General features: G+C 47.8%; 2 protein-coding genes across 8 annotated transcripts in view; one reads left to right on the top strand and one right to left on the bottom strand.

Moving 5' to 3' along the window:
- The window catches only part of ZDHHC3 (zinc finger DHHC-type palmitoyltransferase 3), a 55722-nt gene extending 46663 nt beyond the window's left edge, over positions 1-9059 (bottom strand). For 5 of the 7 annotated variants that reach the window (XM_044921826.1, XM_044921831.1, XM_044921833.1 and 2 more), the window contains exon 1: positions 8896-8961. The gene's annotated coding sequence lies outside the window, so the exon portion shown is untranslated. Of the gene's footprint in view, positions 1-3250; positions 3647-8895; positions 8962-8999 lie in introns of those variants that run through there. The other 2 variants (XM_044921828.1, XM_044921838.1) reach the window with 2 other exon arrangements.
- Positions 9060-9217: 158 nt separating this feature from the next.
- The window catches only part of EXOSC7 (exosome component 7), a 36048-nt gene continuing 27541 nt past the window's right edge, over positions 9218-17724 (top strand). Inside the window, exon 1 of the mRNA XM_021683233.2 lies at positions 9218-9292. Within this exon, the coding sequence (XP_021538908.1) occupies positions 9236-9292 (57 nt within the window). The 5' untranslated portion in view covers positions 9218-9235. The remainder of the gene's footprint in view (positions 9293-17724) is intronic.

Genomic DNA, 17724 nt, shown 5'->3' with positions numbered 1-17724 from the left:
GAACCATGAATCACTATGTTTGAAATATTTCATTAAAAAAAAAATGAGTCACTAAACTTTTTTTTTTTTTTTTAAAGGTAAGGGTGTAGTTCAAAGGAAAGGTGCCTTATCATCTGCATCACAACCCACCAGCCAAGGAAGGCGTCCAGGCAAGCAGAACGCCCTGGACTGTTCTAGAAGATCTTTACCGACAAGTCTACATGATTCCTCCCTCTGCAGGAGGGTCTGTTCTGCTCTGCCTGTCTCTTGTCTTCTGATATACTCAACCTTCAACAAAACGCTTGGGAAAAAAAAAAAGTAAAAAAGTAAAACATCACACCCTCAAACCAAACCCTACAGACATTAAGGTTCACCGAGAGAGAAAATCAGATAGGGGTCGGTAAGTTAAATTTGCCTTCTGGCCTCCTAACTGGCCACCTTCTTATAAAACAGATTCATGTGCATACTCAGACTTCTAACAGTAGGCCTTCATTTCAGAACAAGGTCTGGGATTTGGGCAGGTCATGGACGCTAACAGTTCTCTCACTTACCACAACGGACTATCGTACCACAACTGGCCAGTTCACCACCTCCTGACTTTCTAAATCTACTAAAAAAATACACACCTGATGTGGGAAACAAAGGCAGAAGAGAACTTATTAAATTTCCTTACTACCGGGCGCCTGGGTGGCTCAGATGGTTAAGCGTCTGCCTTCGGCTCAGGTCATGATCCCAGGGTCCTGGGATCGAGTCCCACATCGGGCTCCCTGCTCCTTGGGAGCCTGCTTCTCCCTCTGCCTCTCTCTCTCTCTCTGTCTCTCATAAATAAATAAAATCTTAAAAAAAAAAAAATTTCCTTACTACCTCCGGCCCATTGACAAGTCCTTGAAACAGGGAGAGTGACCTTCCTCTAGGGACTCAACTGCCTCAATGTTGATACTAAGGGCAAAAGGCAATCTTAGCCCAATCCCCAGCATCCTGTAAGTTTACTTTAACATAAAAATTCCTTTGGAAACTTCCTTTACCTCTACCCCCCAAGATACATGTTGACAATCATCCCAAGCATATGACCCACTGACATACATCTGAAGGGTCTCATGACTGAGTTTCTACTAAACAGTAATAAATGACCTTTCCTAACAATAGCTAGCCCCCTCAGGATCCTGGAAACCTTGTTTCCAAAATACCTGGGAGGTTTACACTATGCCTAACCCCCTCCCAACTTGAAAGTATACAATGGGCCACTTCTCCTGACCCCAGTGCAGCCTTCTGCCCACAGGTCCCACCCCGGGCTTTAATAAAACCACCTTTTTGCACCAAAGACGTCTCAAGAATTCTCTCTTGGCCGTTGGCTTCGAACCCTAATGTCTTTCCTACATCACATCCACAGAGAGGATGCCATAACATAGGTCACAAACATCGGGAATCAGTAGAAACTACACTCGTTTGGGTAACACATTCTACTTTCCCCTTTTATAGGTGTACCTTATGATACGTTATAATAATGAGGAAAATTAATGAGACTTTAAAACAAGACCATGGGGCGCCTGGGTGGCTCAGATGGTTAAGCGTCTGCCTTCGGCTCAGGTCATGATCCTGGGGTCCTGGGATCGAGTCCTGCACCGGCCTCCCTGCTAGGCGGCAAGCCTGCTTCTCCCTCTCCCTCTGCCTCTGCCTCTCTCTCGCTGACTCTCATGAATAAATAAATAAAACATTAAAAAAAATAAAATAAAACAAGACCATGCATAAGATGAACTGGTTAAAAAAAAAAATCACTATCTGGGTCAGAATTTTAGACCTGCAAGAAACCTTAAAGACCATCTATTAGATTTTAGCCAAACTCCTTCCGTTTGATAGATGAGGAAATCGAAGTCCATTCGAGACTCTGTCTAAAAGTTTTAGATAAAACAGGCAGTGCTGTCTCCAGGAATGGAGATGGGCACCAACATGAACCAAATGCCTACGATGACTGAGGACTTAGATAAAGCAGCTCATTGTAATTCTTACAACAACCCAGCACCTCGACCTTCTTACACGTCAACCCAGTGAGGTGCAGAAGTCTTGGGTAATATTCCCAAGGTCATACAGAGCAAGGGAGTGGTAAGGCCAGGACTCCAAACCAACTCTGCTTGCCACCATAGACCACAGTCTGAGCACAGCACATGGCTTTTTCTTTTTTTTTCCCAGAGGGGGAGGGGAGGAATGACCAAGCAGGAAACACGATTTCTGCTTCCTACTCCCTCACACAGTTGATGGACCTGAGGAAAAGTCACTTCAACTTCGCTTTGATGGCTTCATCTCTAAAGTGACTGGGAAGGACTAGATCTCTAAGATTCGTGATTTCTTTTGAAAAACCCAAGAAATGGACTCAAAACAGGCATTCCTTCCACTAGCTCCTGGAAGCCTGAAATTTTTTTTCTTTCTTCTCTGAGCCATTTGACTGACTTCTGGCAGCTGTCTCTTCAACGGATCACGGCACCCCCCAGACTACCTTACACACGCTGGCCCTCAAACACTCGGTCTTTCAGAAAGAGACTGCAAGGACTACCTTGACCTCTTCCAAACTCTGGTCCAGCCTGTTCTCTAGATGAGTAAAGAAATGAAGCTCAAGGAGTGAGCTCAAGTTCCATAAAATGGTTAGAGAGGTGGCAACTTCCCCCCCTCAGTTTAGCAGACGGTATTTACCCCTGGCTTGTGCAGCCGTCTCCCTGCATGAACTCCTCTCCTTCCAGAAGTCCGCAACCCAGCAACAAAATCTTCCCAAGGGCAACAATGTATCACCAACCCAGTTACCTTCAACACTGCTTATCAATGAGTGTGTTACTCTCACAGTATGTGAACCTTTCCTAATCAGGTGCCCTGGCCTCCGGCAGAGTAGCTTCTCAGCTGCGCGTTCTGCCTGGCTCCTGCCACAGTGGGAGGCATGCTGAATGTAAGAGTGGGGCCCTGATTCTTCCTGGGTGTCTAATACCTGCCACGCAGTGGGCTGTGTGCCCACGTCTCCTCCTCTTTGATCTTCACATCTGCTCTATCTTATAGATATAGACCCTGGCTTTCCCATCCCCTTTTTGAGAAGAAGAAACTGAGGCATGGAGAGATTTGCCTAAGTTCATACTTCAAAGAAGCAGTGGAGATAGGGTACACTCCCCAGCCTGCTCTCATTCCAGAGCCTGCTTTTTACTCCTCACTGCCACCATTAATTTTGCCCCGTAACCAGAAAACAAAAGGGAAAGGTGGGCTGGTGCCTCCACCGTGACCTTGGGTTACTTACTGTTTGGCTCTCTTGCCCACACATGGTTATGCGGAGATGGTGCTAGTGGACGGGCCACGCGTGGCAGCGTTCACAGGCCACAGGCCTGAACTTAAGCATTCTGTCCTCTAAGATGGGGCCCTGGTTGAACACCAGCCAACATTTGGAAGGACTGATCCTGCCTTAACCTAGGAAGCAGGAAGGATGTGAAGCTTCAGCTGGGACAGTCACCCTAGGACTGAGTCTCTAAAATCTGCTTCTGTTGGAGAATGCTTCTTGGGGGGCCAAGTTCCGGCACGCTGTTTTTTCGGAGAGAGAGCCCGCCCATGCTAGGCAGAGACCAACCAGCAGGGTCCCACCTGAGCGTGCTGAAAATGGCACCTGCCCCCACATTGTGCCATGGGCAGACGTGCAGCCACTGTGACATCACCCAGGCAAGCGCTTGGCTTTTTTAGGGACTAAAAGCAGAAGGCCCTTGCAGGGATCTGAGAGAAGAGCGAGGGGAGAGCAAGAGAACCAGTTACTGCAATGGCACCGGGAGGCAAGAAGGGAAGCCATTTAGCTTTAGATCCCTGCTGATGCCACTCATCCCAGGCACCCTTAAGTGCCATGCCAGAGCAGAGCCTTGGGAAGAGCTTGGGACCAAGGAATTGGGCTGTCCACGTCCACGGCCCCTGCCTCCTTACTTGAGGGCTTCGGAGACAGAAGGGAGGCTAGTGCTAAGTGAATACAGACTGGGCTTGGAGTCAGGAGGCCACAGTTCTACTTGCACTCCTGCGGTTCACTATCTCCAATTTCTGGCCACACAGCTGCCCTCTCTGGGCCTCAGTGGCCTCATCTATAAAACGAGGGAAGACTGAGCTGCATGCTAAGATCCCTTGCAAGGTTAAGATTCTGACTCCTCTGTTCTCATGAACAAATGCAGTATTTTCTTTGTTAATTTCTTGGATTTTATATGTTTACCAAAAGCATCCCTTAACTTCCTGTCCCCGTTCTTTGTTCCTATACAGAAATAAATCCACCAATAACTGTTAGCCATTTTCCTGAGCATGCTCAGTTTTTCAACCAATTACCATTTCCTTTTGTTAATTCACTTAATTTTTTTTTCAGAGTGGAAAAAGCACTACCAAAATGCATCAAATATTACAAGTGGTGAGAGAGAAATCTTTAAAGTGAAGTAGGACCATTTTACATCGTTTAAATATATGTATATCCATGATCGGTTCTGAGCTTTACCATCTGGGAAAGATACACATTTTAGGGTAAAATGAGGTTTAGAACGGTTAACAGACCTGCTCAAAAATCACAAAAAAAGGATCTCTGGCAAAGCCCAGATCACCAGAATAGACAACCAGTAGTCTTTGTACCGATAGATCATTTTCTTCCTAATCATCTTGTCTTTCTAGATTTTCTGCTGGTATTTCTCGGTTTAGAAACGTATGCTTTGGCCATAGCCAAGTCAAAAGTTACTGCAACAGAACTGTGGCCAGATCTGCATCTGTCCCACTAGGCTTATTTTTCTAAGGTGAGATATCTATCCCACCCAAAGGGATTCCGTCCCCACAGACCCTGACCAGGAGAAATTCATGTCTCAGGTAGCCCAGAAAAATCCAGAGTTCAATTGCCAAGCTTCTACATACCAGAAAGGTTTATAGTTTGGAGGAGACTATGAAAAGATGGAGTTTTCCTGGTATTTCCTGGCATTTCTTGGACGGATAATTGAATTAGGTGGGACAGGGAACTGGAGCCTTCTTACCTTCACAGTTGAGAGCCAGGAATAACCTGGCCATTTGTCTCTGGAAATCTGCTTCCAAAGAGGAAAGTAAGTGATTAAAAACATGCAAAAACAGGAAAAAACTAGAGGCAGCATGGCATTTGCTCCCCTCCCCCGCCCAGAAGGTCAATATCCAGACCTCACTCCTCCATTTCTATTCGGATTCTGGGGCTATTAGCATGTGTATGTGTGTTTAAGTATCTCCAGATTTGCTAATCAGATGTGACACCCCCCCCCCCGTTTGTTCACACATGCCCTAATTAAAGATCTAAGAAGTACCCTGCTACCCTCTCAAAATGAACACACATGAAGTCCGTTCCTCTAAATGAGAATAAGCTTTACCCGACGTAGTCCTATCAATTTTTCTACCACTGTAATTACGAGTTGTAATTTCTGGAAAAGCAAGACAGCCACAGACCTGTTGGCCTGACTGACAGGTTATTTACACTGAGTGTTTCTTCAGACAAGGCACAGGCAGGACAAATCAAAGTGTTTAAAGGAAACAGATCTATAGGGAAAATAGTCACCCGCTTTTGCTTTTCTGCAGTGCTGGGCTAATTGTAAAAATGCAGAGGTAAAGGCCTCGCACTTGGCTACCTCTCTTTGAGGCTGGGAAGATGTTCCCCTGCTGGGCTTTTAAGAGCTCTCTGCAACTTCAGCACCATGGACTCAGCATTGCCCCAAGCTCTTCTGTAACTGGTTTTATTGCTTTAATTAACCAAGGTTAGGTGGGACAGATTTACTTCACTTCTGTAATGTCATTGTTGCCTGGCTAGCAGCAGCTCTTTACCTCTCGCCCTTGATGCCTGGCCTGCACAATTAGCACCTTATTATAGGTTGGCCTCACGTCCAATTACCACACTGACTCAATTGGGCACTTTATTTCATTGTCTTGTTTATGCGCTAGTTCGAGTGCCTGGGCTCTCCAGCTAGAGTAAATCCTCAACTCCTTTTAGGCAGGTATGTTTTCAGTTTCCCATCTCTGAGTCCACAAGAACACTAGACACTCACAGGCATGCAAACAAATACTTCCTGTTTGAAGAGCTTCTAGATGTCTATTCTGGGAGTAAGGCACATGGTTGGCATCTGGGTCTCCATGCCTCGCCCCATCATCAGTCCCAGATCCATCAGCCTTCTCTGTTGTTGAGGGCTCTTCTCAGCTCCTCTGAGTTAAGCTCCACTTGGCCTGTATGTAACCTTTCCCCTTATCTAAGAGGGTTGGCTGAAACAGACATAGGAGCGTCCCCTCAGCACCACGTTCAACGTTCCTTTAGGATAAGGATTCAAGGGATGTGAATTTATGCTTGAATAGACTCCCTCCTTTTGGAATAAAAACTAACTACAGTCTACAGGGCAGTTAACAATTCCATAACAAACACAGGCCTCCTTCACCAAATACTTTGGCAAATGAAGTATAGTCTGGTGGGGAGACTGCATAAGGGATGGTTAGGAGGGCAAGTATGGGGGTTGGATTGCCTGGTCTCAAATCCCAGCTCTGGCACTTTTAGTCATGTGACCTATGACCCTGATCAAGACAATCAACCTCTCTGCACCTCAGTTTCCCAGTCTGTAAAATAGGGATAATAGTACTTGCCTCATAGGGCTCTTGTGAGGACCAAATCAGTTAATCATTGTAAAGTGCTTTAGAACAGTGCTTGGCACCTAATGAGCACTATGTTATGTTAATGTTAATGTAAGTTAATGTTAAATAAAATTAACAGAGTACAGAGATTCAGAATGGACAGACCTACAAAACAATATGCCCTCCCCCCCTCCCAAGAATCTGACAATGATGGAAAAACATGCTGGTTTTATAGACTAAGGTGTTATTCTTGGCTTCTTGATTTTTCTGGCTAACATGCATTCTTTGACTTGCTTTAATAACCAAAAAAGAACTCTGAATTTATGAGTTTTAAAAATTATCACAACAAACATGATAAAAAAAATGTTCCGGCAGCACTGAAATATAACAGTTAGTGAAGGTGTCATTGTTTTAGTAGAGAATTTAAAATAAACATTTTACTGTTTACACCTCTCAGACCTACTTAGCCTAACATGTCAGACATCATTCATAATATTATTTAGCAAATACTGCCAACTCTTCTCCAGCAAGGAACCTTTAGTCAATTGCCAGGGGAATGGTTCAAATAGATGTTCTATATTTTCGAAGACATATTGAAAGATCTTTATATAAAGATGACTCCATGGTATCCAACCCAGAGTCTTCTGTCTTTTCTGATCTGTCCATTTGCTGCCACTTTTTAAATCCTCAATCCTCTTAGATATCCTAGCTACTAAAATTCCATGTTCATGGTCTCTACTTTCTGAGTAATCTCTAGAACAAAATATCATTTCTAAAATCAGCAGTCCCTTGTTATCTCATCACAAAGCTCCTCACATAGAAACCAGGTGTCCAACCACACAGAGTCCTATGTACCACAACGGGTGGGGCACCTGTGCTTTCATTCGGAAGAAAAGCCTTCCGGCTTCACCTCTCCCAGTTTCCCTAGAGGGCAAAGTCCAACCCTCTAGGATGTCTTTCCTGTACGTACACCTATAAGAGAACTATGGAGACAAGAAACAACTGATGTCCAGTCTACTAGGAAGTGATCACTTATTTTGGAACTCAGCAGCTTACAGCTTAAGAATATGGGCAGGTACTTCTTCCCTGTACCCTCCTCTGGCCCACCTCCCTAATCCCACTATGTTCATGGTGCCATCATCATAGTTCTTAACCATGTTCTGTGGTTATGTTGACCCTAGAGCCTTTCCCTCTGCCTGTGAAGTTTCTCTGGGCAGAAGTTGTGTTTTATTTGTTTTAGTGTTCCAAAGTTGGCACAAAGCCCATCCATGGTAAGCTCTCAATAGTTACCTATGAGACAGTGTCGAAGCTATTGGCTGAGAAATACATTCTTTAGATGATCAAGCTGTCAAGGGTTACTGTATTTTCACTTTTGAGAACGGGGAGGCTCCCTAAAAGAGGGACATTTGGAAAAGTCATCAGATCCCCTTGCTTCAATCACTTTGGGTTAACTTTCCCCCATTTACCCACATGACCTCTTTAAAATCTGTACCATACCCTATCTTGCCTCACCTTAATGGGCTCCTTCAGTGACCCTATATTCACCTTGCAGGTATCCATTCTGGATATCCAAGGTCCTACTCCCACTTGGCCACCGCCAGGGCTGGCTCCCCGCCCCCTCCCCCCCCTCCAGCTGTCTATAGCTCCCAGCGACCACACCATCAAGCCGAGGCTTCCAGCCATCGCTGGGAAGGGCTGGGGACCCTGGGCACTGTGCCCCTCGCCAGCGCCAGTTACCAAGACTCTGCCCCCTCCTCTCTTCGGGACAAAGCTCCAGCGACCACCTGGGGCAAGGGGGATCCTGCAAGGTTCTGGGTCAGCGTCTGGTCAGCCCCAGAGAGAGGGGGCACAGGTGGAATCCTTGGGGTGGAGTGAGGACGCCTCGGGATTAGTGGGCACTCACTCCCGGCCCGGACCTTTCCCACCGAGAACCAAGTAAAGAGGGCTTCACCGCCTCTTCTTTTCAACCACCCTAGGGACTAGGGAAATGCGGGACGGAGGGCGGGGGGTGGGGAGAAGAGGGGAGGAGAGCAAGGAGACAGCCCCTCAGGCCAATCATGACGTCCGCCTCCCCTAGCTCAGGGTCGGTCTCTCTTTCAGATCTCTCTCTCTTTCTCAGGTCTCTCTCTCTCTTACACACACACACACACACTCTCTCTCTCTCTCTCTCTCTCTGCTACTTCAACTCCAGCTCTGAGCAAACTGCGACGCGCGCCTCTCCCACTGCAAGTCCTAAGCTCCGGCCCCGGCCCGCGCCTCTGGCCTCACCCCAGCCTTTTCACTCAACCCCAGTTCCCCCTCCCAACTGACCGTGAAGCCGGAGGCAGTTCCCCAGTCCCAGGCCCCCGGTGGGGCTCCCGCCGCCGCCGCCGCCGCCGTCGCCTCCCCCTGCAGCCCCCGACCCGGGACCCGACCTCGGGCTGCAGCGATGGCTCCCCGGCACGAGGCGCCGCGGCTTCCCGGACTCGTCCAGACACGGGGCGGCGCGCAGGAGAAGCCCATCGAGCTGCCGGCGGTGGCGGCAGCGGCGGTGGCTGCAGGAGCGGCCGCCGCGCAGGCTGATGACGCACGGGCGCGTGGGCGGGGGGGCGCGGTCGGCGCGGGGGCGACGCGAGCAGATGACGTACGACGAGCGGGGCGGCTCGGCAGCATGGCGTCCGTGGCGCTGAGTGAGGCGGAGAAGGTGTATATCGTGCACGGCGTTCAGGTAGCTACGCCGCGGCGTCAGCCACCGGGTTTCCCCTGGCGCTGCGGGTGGCGGCGCGCCCTCGCTTCGCTCGGGAGGAGGCGGCCAGGCGGCGTGCTGGGTTTACCTAGTGATTAGACAGCATTGCGGCCGGCGTTTGCCGCACGAAGCCGGCAACGCGTGTGTATTTAGGACCCCACGACGAGGGTCCGCTTAGGACTGTGTGCGTGCTTGAAGCCTTCCGCGTCTACAAGGTTCCAAACCTGGGCGGGAAGGCAGTCCCTGAGGCCTCTTCTTAGCGAAGGAGCACCGCCCCCAGGGCCGTCTCTTCAGCCTTCGGGAGTCGCATCACTGGGCTGAGCCTCGCTTTTCTCAGCTAGGAAACGGGGGTTGGCGGTAGGCTTCTGGCCCGCTCTTCCTTACCTCGTGGTTGGGAAGCACAGGGAGAGAAGGCAGTGAGGTGAAAGCGCTTTGAAAATATAAATTTCCTTACAAATAAACGGGGAAGAATGTTTAAAAAGCGGCTCTACGGCCAGTGGCACTTAGTTCTAAGATCCTCAGAGGCAGCTGTAACTGTGTTTAGATCTTCTGTGGTCAGTTTTCAGTCCCTGGAGTCAAGACCACTCCAGAGCGAGAGTTGGAGAATGTTGGGTGTAATGAGCTACCAAGGAAAGCCAAGTGTGGCCTTCTTGTTTGTAACCTACCCAGGTTAGAGACATCCCCAGACGTCTCGGTAAAGCCTAATGAGAATCCTGAACTTGGCTGTAGAGATCTAATCATTTTGCGTTTTACTTTTCACATTCAGTCCAGTATGGTCAAATTCAGCTTCTGGCGTCCCCTTTCCATCAGCCATTGTTTCCTTTATTATTTCAAAGATGAATAAAGTAAAGGCAATGGAATATAACATATATACTAAGGGAGTGGTATAGTTAGTGGAGGTCAAAGGAGCTATACAATATTGGGGGCTGTGATGCTCTGAAGGCTTCCCTAAGGAGGCGGAATTGCTTCCTTAAATCCATGTCGTGTCCTTCCTGTGTATATTTTCAGGACTCCATATTCATTCATTCAACCTAGAACTAAGCTAAACTCAAGGGATGGGAAGGAGGCTGCCCTTATATAGCTCCCATGCTAGAAGGAAGAGACAAATTACAGATCTATTTGTGTGTTTGTATGTAAAATTGTACTGATAGCTGTGAAGGAAAAAAAATCAGGGACCTGGTCTAGTCCAGGAAGTCAGAGTAGGCTTCCCTAAGGAAATAGTATTTGAAATGAGCTCTCAGCATGCTTAAGAATTAAGTAGGCTTGAGCCTTCCAGGAGGAAGACATGGCGAATCCGCAGGCTCTTGGAGGAAGTGTGGAGCCACAAGGGTGGGCTGGGGGTAGTGGTGAGAGATCAGGTTGTGGAGGTGGCTAGAAGCCTGATCTTAGGGGGTTTAGAGGCTCAGACACTCCTTCCTCATGGATCTTGGGAGGTAATAATCTGTTATTTGGTACCTTTAAAACCTAGCCAGTGTCCAGCGCTGAGTAGGTACTCAATGACATTGAGTAAGGTAGGTCTTAAAAGGGAGATCAGTTGGACACTTTTCATTTTTAAAGTTAAACCTCGGTCTTACCAGTACCATGAACCTAATATTAGGGCCACAGTTGTTGGTAAATGCTTTGCTCTGTGTATCATGGAGCCATGCAGAGTAACTGACTTTAAATAAATCTCTTCAGAAGGACTATTAGTGTTGGCTACAAATTTGCTCTATTTATGGAGGAGGGAAACAGAATTGACACCATCTGAATAAAGGTCAGAAGGCAGGTGATTAAGCTTCCCATGGGATCTCCACTGACTCAGTTCTAAAATCACCTCAACTTTTGTTTTGTTGGTCTTTGAGTGCGGGCAGTGCACCTTATACAGTACCTAACCAGAATCCTGTTCTTGCCTGTATCTGTAGACCTACTTGTGGTTTTTTTGTTTGTTTGTTTGTTTTACTTTTCACCTTTGGTCCAGTATGGTCAGTTTTAGCTTCTGTCATCCCTTTTCTTTCAGCCTTTGATTCCTTTACTATTTCAGGGATATTTCATCTTGGTTTGGTGGTAGTTAGAAACAGTTGGAATTATTATTTTTTAAAGATTTTATTTATTTGTCAGAGGGAGAGAGCAAGAGAGAAAGGGAGCGCGCACACAAGCAGGGGGAGCGCGGCAGGCAGAGGGAGAAGCAGGCTCCCCACCGAGCAAGGAGTCTGATGCGGGACTCGATCCCAGTCCCCTGGGATCATGACCTGAGCCAAAGGCAGACACTTAACTAACTGAGCCACCAAGGCATCCCAGAAGCAGTTGAAATTAACCTCACAGTGTATGTTGAGGACTCAGTTGCTAGGAATGGTTACCAACAAACTCGCTCAAGCAAAAAAAGTATGCTTTAGAAGGTTACAAGTGTTATTCCAGGAATTCAGGGTTGTCTTCAGGCTCTCCCTTGCTCATCTCTGCTGCTTTTTAACGCCTCTGTTTATTCTTACTTCTCTTCAGACTGGTCTTCTGTTTCTCAGGCCATGTAGTAGGAAGAATGTGGCTACCTCTCAGCTCCTGGGATTACAGTTCCTCTGTATATAAGAAGCGATCCCTTCTAGTTCAGTTCCAACGTCATGTTTCCAGGGAGAAAAATCTCTTTGCTTCAGCTTGGGTCAGGTGAAAGGATGGACAGAATCATTAGGCTTAAAAATGGCCACTGGGAGGATGGGGTACACTTGAGAGAAAGCAGTTTGTGAGCAAGGAGGATGAATCATATCAGGTCCTGAGAGAGTATGGAATCCCATTCAGATAATTCAGGGGACTTATATGATGTGACTATTTATAGTGGTGTGGGTGGCTTTCAGGGAACCTACAAGAGATACTGAGGAGCCCAAAGACTAGCAACCACAGGGAGTAGCTGTTACCCTTAGGCTGAAGGGGCCAAGGGAGGCAGTTGTGTTACCAGATGCCAATGATAGCTAGAACTGTGGAGGAAGAGCTACTCAACAGAAATTGTAGGCTTGGCCAGATGAAAGCACTGTCAGAAATGTGACCCAGCTAGGGGTGATAGGGATGGGGGGCGGGGAGCAAGTCCCGAGGCAGCTCCAGGCATCTGCTTGTGCACCTTTCATTGGCCAAACCCAACCACAAGCCAGTAAAGGGAGTCCAGGTGATGCAGTTTGGAAGGAGTTAACCTGGTGCACAGATGAGGCCAGAGAAGGATAGAGAAGGGATCTAAGGGAGTGGGACAGGATAAATGGAAAAGTTGATCAGTCAGTATTCTTAGTATATGATTGGATTGGTTTCTCTTAGGTTCCCTGTCACCCTTTGAAGGCTGAAATGTCCCACTCTGGTCAGGTACATATTACAATTTTTATGTTATTGAATCTTTGAAACCGGCTTGAAGGTATTAATTATTTCTATGTTAACAGATGAAGAACTGAGCTCAGACAGGGTCGAAGGTCACACAGAAAGTACGTGATGGAGCAGGGACAGAAATCCAGATCTGTGTGATTGCAGAGCCCATACTTGACTTTCATGCAGTTCTCCTACTGCAGTGAAAGCCATTGTCTTCCCGTCCTTAAATAGGGTTCCCAAAGCAAAGGCCAGAGAGAATCCCCATTTCTACTTCTCTTTCTTTCTCTTTCCATCTGGAAGCATGTGAGCAAACAGGAAGGAAGAGGGGACGTTCTAGAAGTTCTGGACACTGCTCCGCCCCACGCCATTTTTCTAGACTTTAAATAGTGCATGATATATACTGTATTGTTATCTTTTTAAGTAGTATTTTCCCCACTTTTGTTATAAGTTCCTTTAGAGCCCTATTTGCCTTTCTTTGTACAGCTTTTGTTTTACCAACTTGTATACCAACTCGTATCTCAAACTCTTTTTCTCTATTTGCCATATTCAGGAATTGTGGGGGGCAGATTTTAGAATTTGCAGAATCTAAGATTGACCCTCTTTCGAGTTTGAGTAACTGGCTAGATGTGCATTTTCTTCATGAGGAGACACAGCTAACCTCCATCTCAGCCCAGTGATTCTGAAGTCCTGAAGTACCTTTTATTCACCCGCAAAGTGCAGATTCCCAGGCTTTACCCGGACCTTCTGAATCTGTACCTTTGGGGCTGGAGCCTGGGAGTTGGATATTTTCATAAAGTGTTGGGAGATTTTCATACCGGCAGCAGACATCTATGGGCAGACCACCGGCCTGGTCCAGCTGAGTCCGCTGTGGAGTCTCTGCTCCTGCCTGCCTGAGGTCACGTGGTCTCCCGCTGTGTTCTGTTCGCAGGAGGAGTTGGGAGCCCGAATGGGCAGGGCTTCTTTCCCAGCTGCGCCATTTACAGTGAGAGCGATTGTACCTGAGTTTCGGAGCTAGCTCCCTCTGATAAAATGAGACTGTATCCATCTGGAGGGCAGAATGGGGTTGTGAGGAATGATGAGATGGGGAAATATAGAGTGCCTGGCATGTGGTCAACCGTGAAGAGATGTTGGCTCCTTTTCAAGCTTGTTTTTTCCATCAGAAGTATGGCTTTGTGCTGAACCATGCACACTGTATTCCCAACCTTCACAGTGACCCCACCAGGGGTTCAGCCTGGGGCTGTTGAGGGCTAGAGATTATTAAATTATCTCGAGAAAAAGCCGATTTGTGACAAGGGCTAGAAAGTCCTGAGGCAGCTCCAGGGCACCGCATCTCATGGGCTCCACTGTGGATCCTGTGGTCCGTGTGACGGTCTGCTTGTCTTTATGTCTGTGGTGACACCTCCACTTCTCTCTCCTGAAGTGTATCTCTTCTCTGCAGCACTTGCTGTCCAGCTTCCCTTCATCATGGTAAAATCTGTCACCGCCTCCCCTCCCCCCCCCCCAGCCCCGGCCTTTCTTCTGGGTGGCCTCTCCAGCCTCCCTCCGTACCTGACCTGTCAGTTCCTCTTTAACTCCCTTCTTCTCAAGTATTTCCCAGGTCAGAGATCAGATTCCAAGGAGAGAGTCAGTTTCGTGCCAGAGGAGCTGGTTGCTCTCTGGATTGTGTGCTTGGGGTCAAGCCCCTACCACTGGCTCTGGCTGTTGGGGGCGGACAGTGACTTGGTCCTGTGGTCTCAGTGGAGTGGGAGGCACGGTAGGCTTCCCAGAGGTCTGCTTACTGGTGCCGTGGCCATGACCCGGACATTAAACTGGCCTTCATAGGTTCAGACCAGGCCCTAGTGATGGATTAGCCCCTCCAAGAGGCATTCCTCTTGGGGCCTTGTCAAAGCCATCTTACAGAATTTTTCCTGGCAGTTGAAGGGAGGTGTAGCTCAGCCGATGGTTTTAGTTTCTTTTCTGTGGCTCTAGCTTTCATTGTAGGCATCGTTGGCAGAACAGTGCAAAATAGGGGGAACAAGGCTGAGACTGGGGTCTTTAGCTGTAAAACTGAGCAGTCAGTATTCAGCTGCTCAACCCGGCCATGCAGAGCTGGAGCCAGTGCCCAGGACTCTTGATTTTGAGCCCTGTGCCCTTCCCATTTGCGGGCCCGGGGCACAAAAAGCCTGCACCCAGGCACTTTGTGAAGTGAACGGAATCACATCCTTGAAGGGAACTGCGGACTACTCAATGAGCTTGGAAGGTGAATGAGGATCGACATCTGGTTTTGCCTGCTGTGACTTGGGCCACTGCCTGCAGAGCTGGATCTCATGTGGTCCTTCTCCTAAGTGGGGTCATTCTAGTGGGAGAAGCATTCTAGTCTCCATTCTGTAGCAGGTCCGAGGTGTTGGACAGGTCAGAGCAAGGTAATGGGGTGTTAACCTCACTGCCAAGGCCACAGTCTAAATTCTCCCAAGCGTGTTAGGTTAGTAGAGCTGACCTGTCAGCTTCCTTTAGTGAGTGATAGGACTGGGTTACTTGGGTCTGAGGAAAGTGGCTCTGGGTGGAGTCACTTGTCCTTCCACTCTGCCACAGGCAGTGAAACAGGTGCCTCAGTGACCTATCTCATCCATAAGCTCCCTGCAGGGCTGCTGTTTAAGGATTCGGTGAGCTGATACCCGCCCTAGAAGCAGGAGAAGGGAACTGTGCAGGGGGCACTTCTGTGTGCTACACTGTGCTGAGGGTCCCCTAAATGATTCCTGGCTTTTGGATTCTCCTATAATTCTGTGAGGTTGGGGTGATTCCTGCTTCCCAGACAGAGAGACGGTCTCCAAGCTGTTGAGGAGCTAACTTGTGCAAGGTCGCAAAGCTGGTATGTGACAGGAGAGATTTAAATATAGGTCGGGGGCGGCTGGGTGACTCCATCAGTTGAGCATCCAGCTCTTGGTTTTGGCTCAGGTTGTGATCTTGGGGTTGTGGGATGGAGCCTAACATCGGGCTCCGCGCTCAGTGGGGAGTCTGCTTGGGATTCTCTCTCCCTCTTCCTCTGCCCCTTTCCCGAGCATGCTCTTTATCTCTCTCTCACTCTCAAGTAAATAAATAAATCTTTAAAAAATACATATATGGGTTGGAGGTGACTCTACCACACCACACCCAACTAGCAGGGGTGTTGTGATTGGGTGAGAAACAACTGGAAAGTCACTGGGAGCCGTCCCAGTCCCCTCTATCGAGAAGGACAGCCCTGTCCTCCACTCCATGGTGGTGCCCAGCACTTGTTGACATCTCTGTTGGGTTTTTGAATGGAGCTTTCACTGCAGGGCAGCCCCTGTTTAAATGGTCACACATGAATTAATTCCTTTCTTCTGAGTACTACTGGTGAATAAACATTTTGGTAGGGTGTCTGGCTCTGAGCCAGACCAAGCAGGTTTGGGTAATTTTTAAGCCTTTTATGAGGAAAGCTGGATTAAAAAAAAAAAAAAGTCCTGAGTGCAGTGATTTGTGGACTAATTTGTTTGTTTTTTTGATTTTTCTCCTATTCTCTTGGGTGCTTTTTTTTCTATGAAAAAAATATATATACTCTGTGCATCCTTGGAAAGGAAAATTTGTAGCTTTTTATTTATTTCTTGCTTGTCACCTGAGCCTTTCCCAGTGAGCCTTCCCCAGGGAGCAGAGAGTGGTTTAAAGGCTAGAAAGGCAGTACCTGGTAAGGCCTGGTTTCCTGACCCCCTCCCAGCCCCATCCTGGAACAAGGGGGTTGTCCACTACAAAGGGTAGTGACTAGATCTTTCCAGAGAAGTGGTATTTTAAAGCCGCAGTTGGAAGCCCTGTCACCTTGTGGCCTCCCTGTGTTCAGAGCTGTTTTCTGCATCGTTAGGACCGACTGGTAGAGCCAGTTCATCCTTCGAGGGAGGCCTGTGCTGTCTCCTGTTGCCCAGGGAAGAGACCCTTTAGAATGCAGGGGACCGGGGCGCCTGGGTGGCTCAGATGGTTAAGCGTCTGCCTTCGGCTCAGGTCATGATCTCGGGGTCCTGGATCGAGTCCCACATCGGGCTCCCTGCTCCTTGGGAGCCTGCTTCTTCCTCTGCCTCTCTCTCTCTGTCTCTCATGAATAAATAAATAAAATCTTAAAAAAAAAGAATGCAGGGGACCCTGTGGAATTGTGGGTTAAGAGCCCTGGCTTGGAGTTCAGGTGCTCCTTATTGGCCATGTGACCTGGGCCAGACATTTAGCATCTTTCAACCTCTTTCCTCATTTGTAAAATGGAATGAAAAAAAAGCTATCTTAAAAAAAAAGAAAAAAAGCTATCTTATAGGGTTATTGTGAGAGTTAAATGTGTCAACTGTGTAGCGTTCCTAGCACGTTATCCCAAATATAGTAAATGCACATTAGAGAGTAGCTACTATTAGTTTTTGCAAACTATTGTGGCTGTTTTAATTAATAGATCTGTAGAATTAGAGAAGCACCATTGAGGCCTTCTAATTCAATGTCCATCTTTTAACAAAGGAGGAAACTAGTCTTGAGCGTCTCGTCCTAGGTCAAGCAGCTAGTTGTGGCAGAACCAGGCCAGGAGCCCATGACTAATACTCCTGGTGATTGCTCACACTTGCACCCGACCTGCAACTCAGGCAGGAGTCTTCATAAATTATGTTTCTGGGCCCTGTTTTCACTTTCCTCACAGGGCACACCTGGGGGAGGGGGCATCAGAGATCGACCTAGGAAGCCTTTCCTGTTCTGTGGGTGGGGTTGTCAAGAGACAGTTACATAGTTTTGGGATCCTCCAGTGAAGAGGGATCACTTTATGGAGTTCCTCCCTGGAGGTTCATCTCCTAGACTTGAAATTCTGTTGCTTTTCAAGTACAGGTTCCCCAGACTCAAGATGGGCCTACCTCCAGGGACGGGATGGCCTGGGGAGTGGATGAGCCGCAAAGGGACTTCAAATGGACTTGTGATGTTTATTTTCTCTGCATTAACAGGAGTGGGATACAGAAAGAGTAGAAACGGGGTAGAAGGTCAGAGCTGGGTGAATGCAGTGCTTTACTGGATTTCAGTGTCTCCGAATAAAAATGTCAGTCATATATGTAGTTAGCCAGGCAGTTTACAGGTAAATTTGTGACATTTACGTA

This window comes from Neomonachus schauinslandi, chromosome 1, assembly GCF_002201575.2.
Source record: "Neomonachus schauinslandi chromosome 1, ASM220157v2, whole genome shotgun sequence".
Taxonomy (NCBI): Eukaryota; Metazoa; Chordata; class Mammalia; order Carnivora; family Phocidae; genus Neomonachus; species Neomonachus schauinslandi.
Note: the sequence above shows the minus strand (reverse complement) of the source record. Positions and strands in the feature narration are given on the sequence as shown.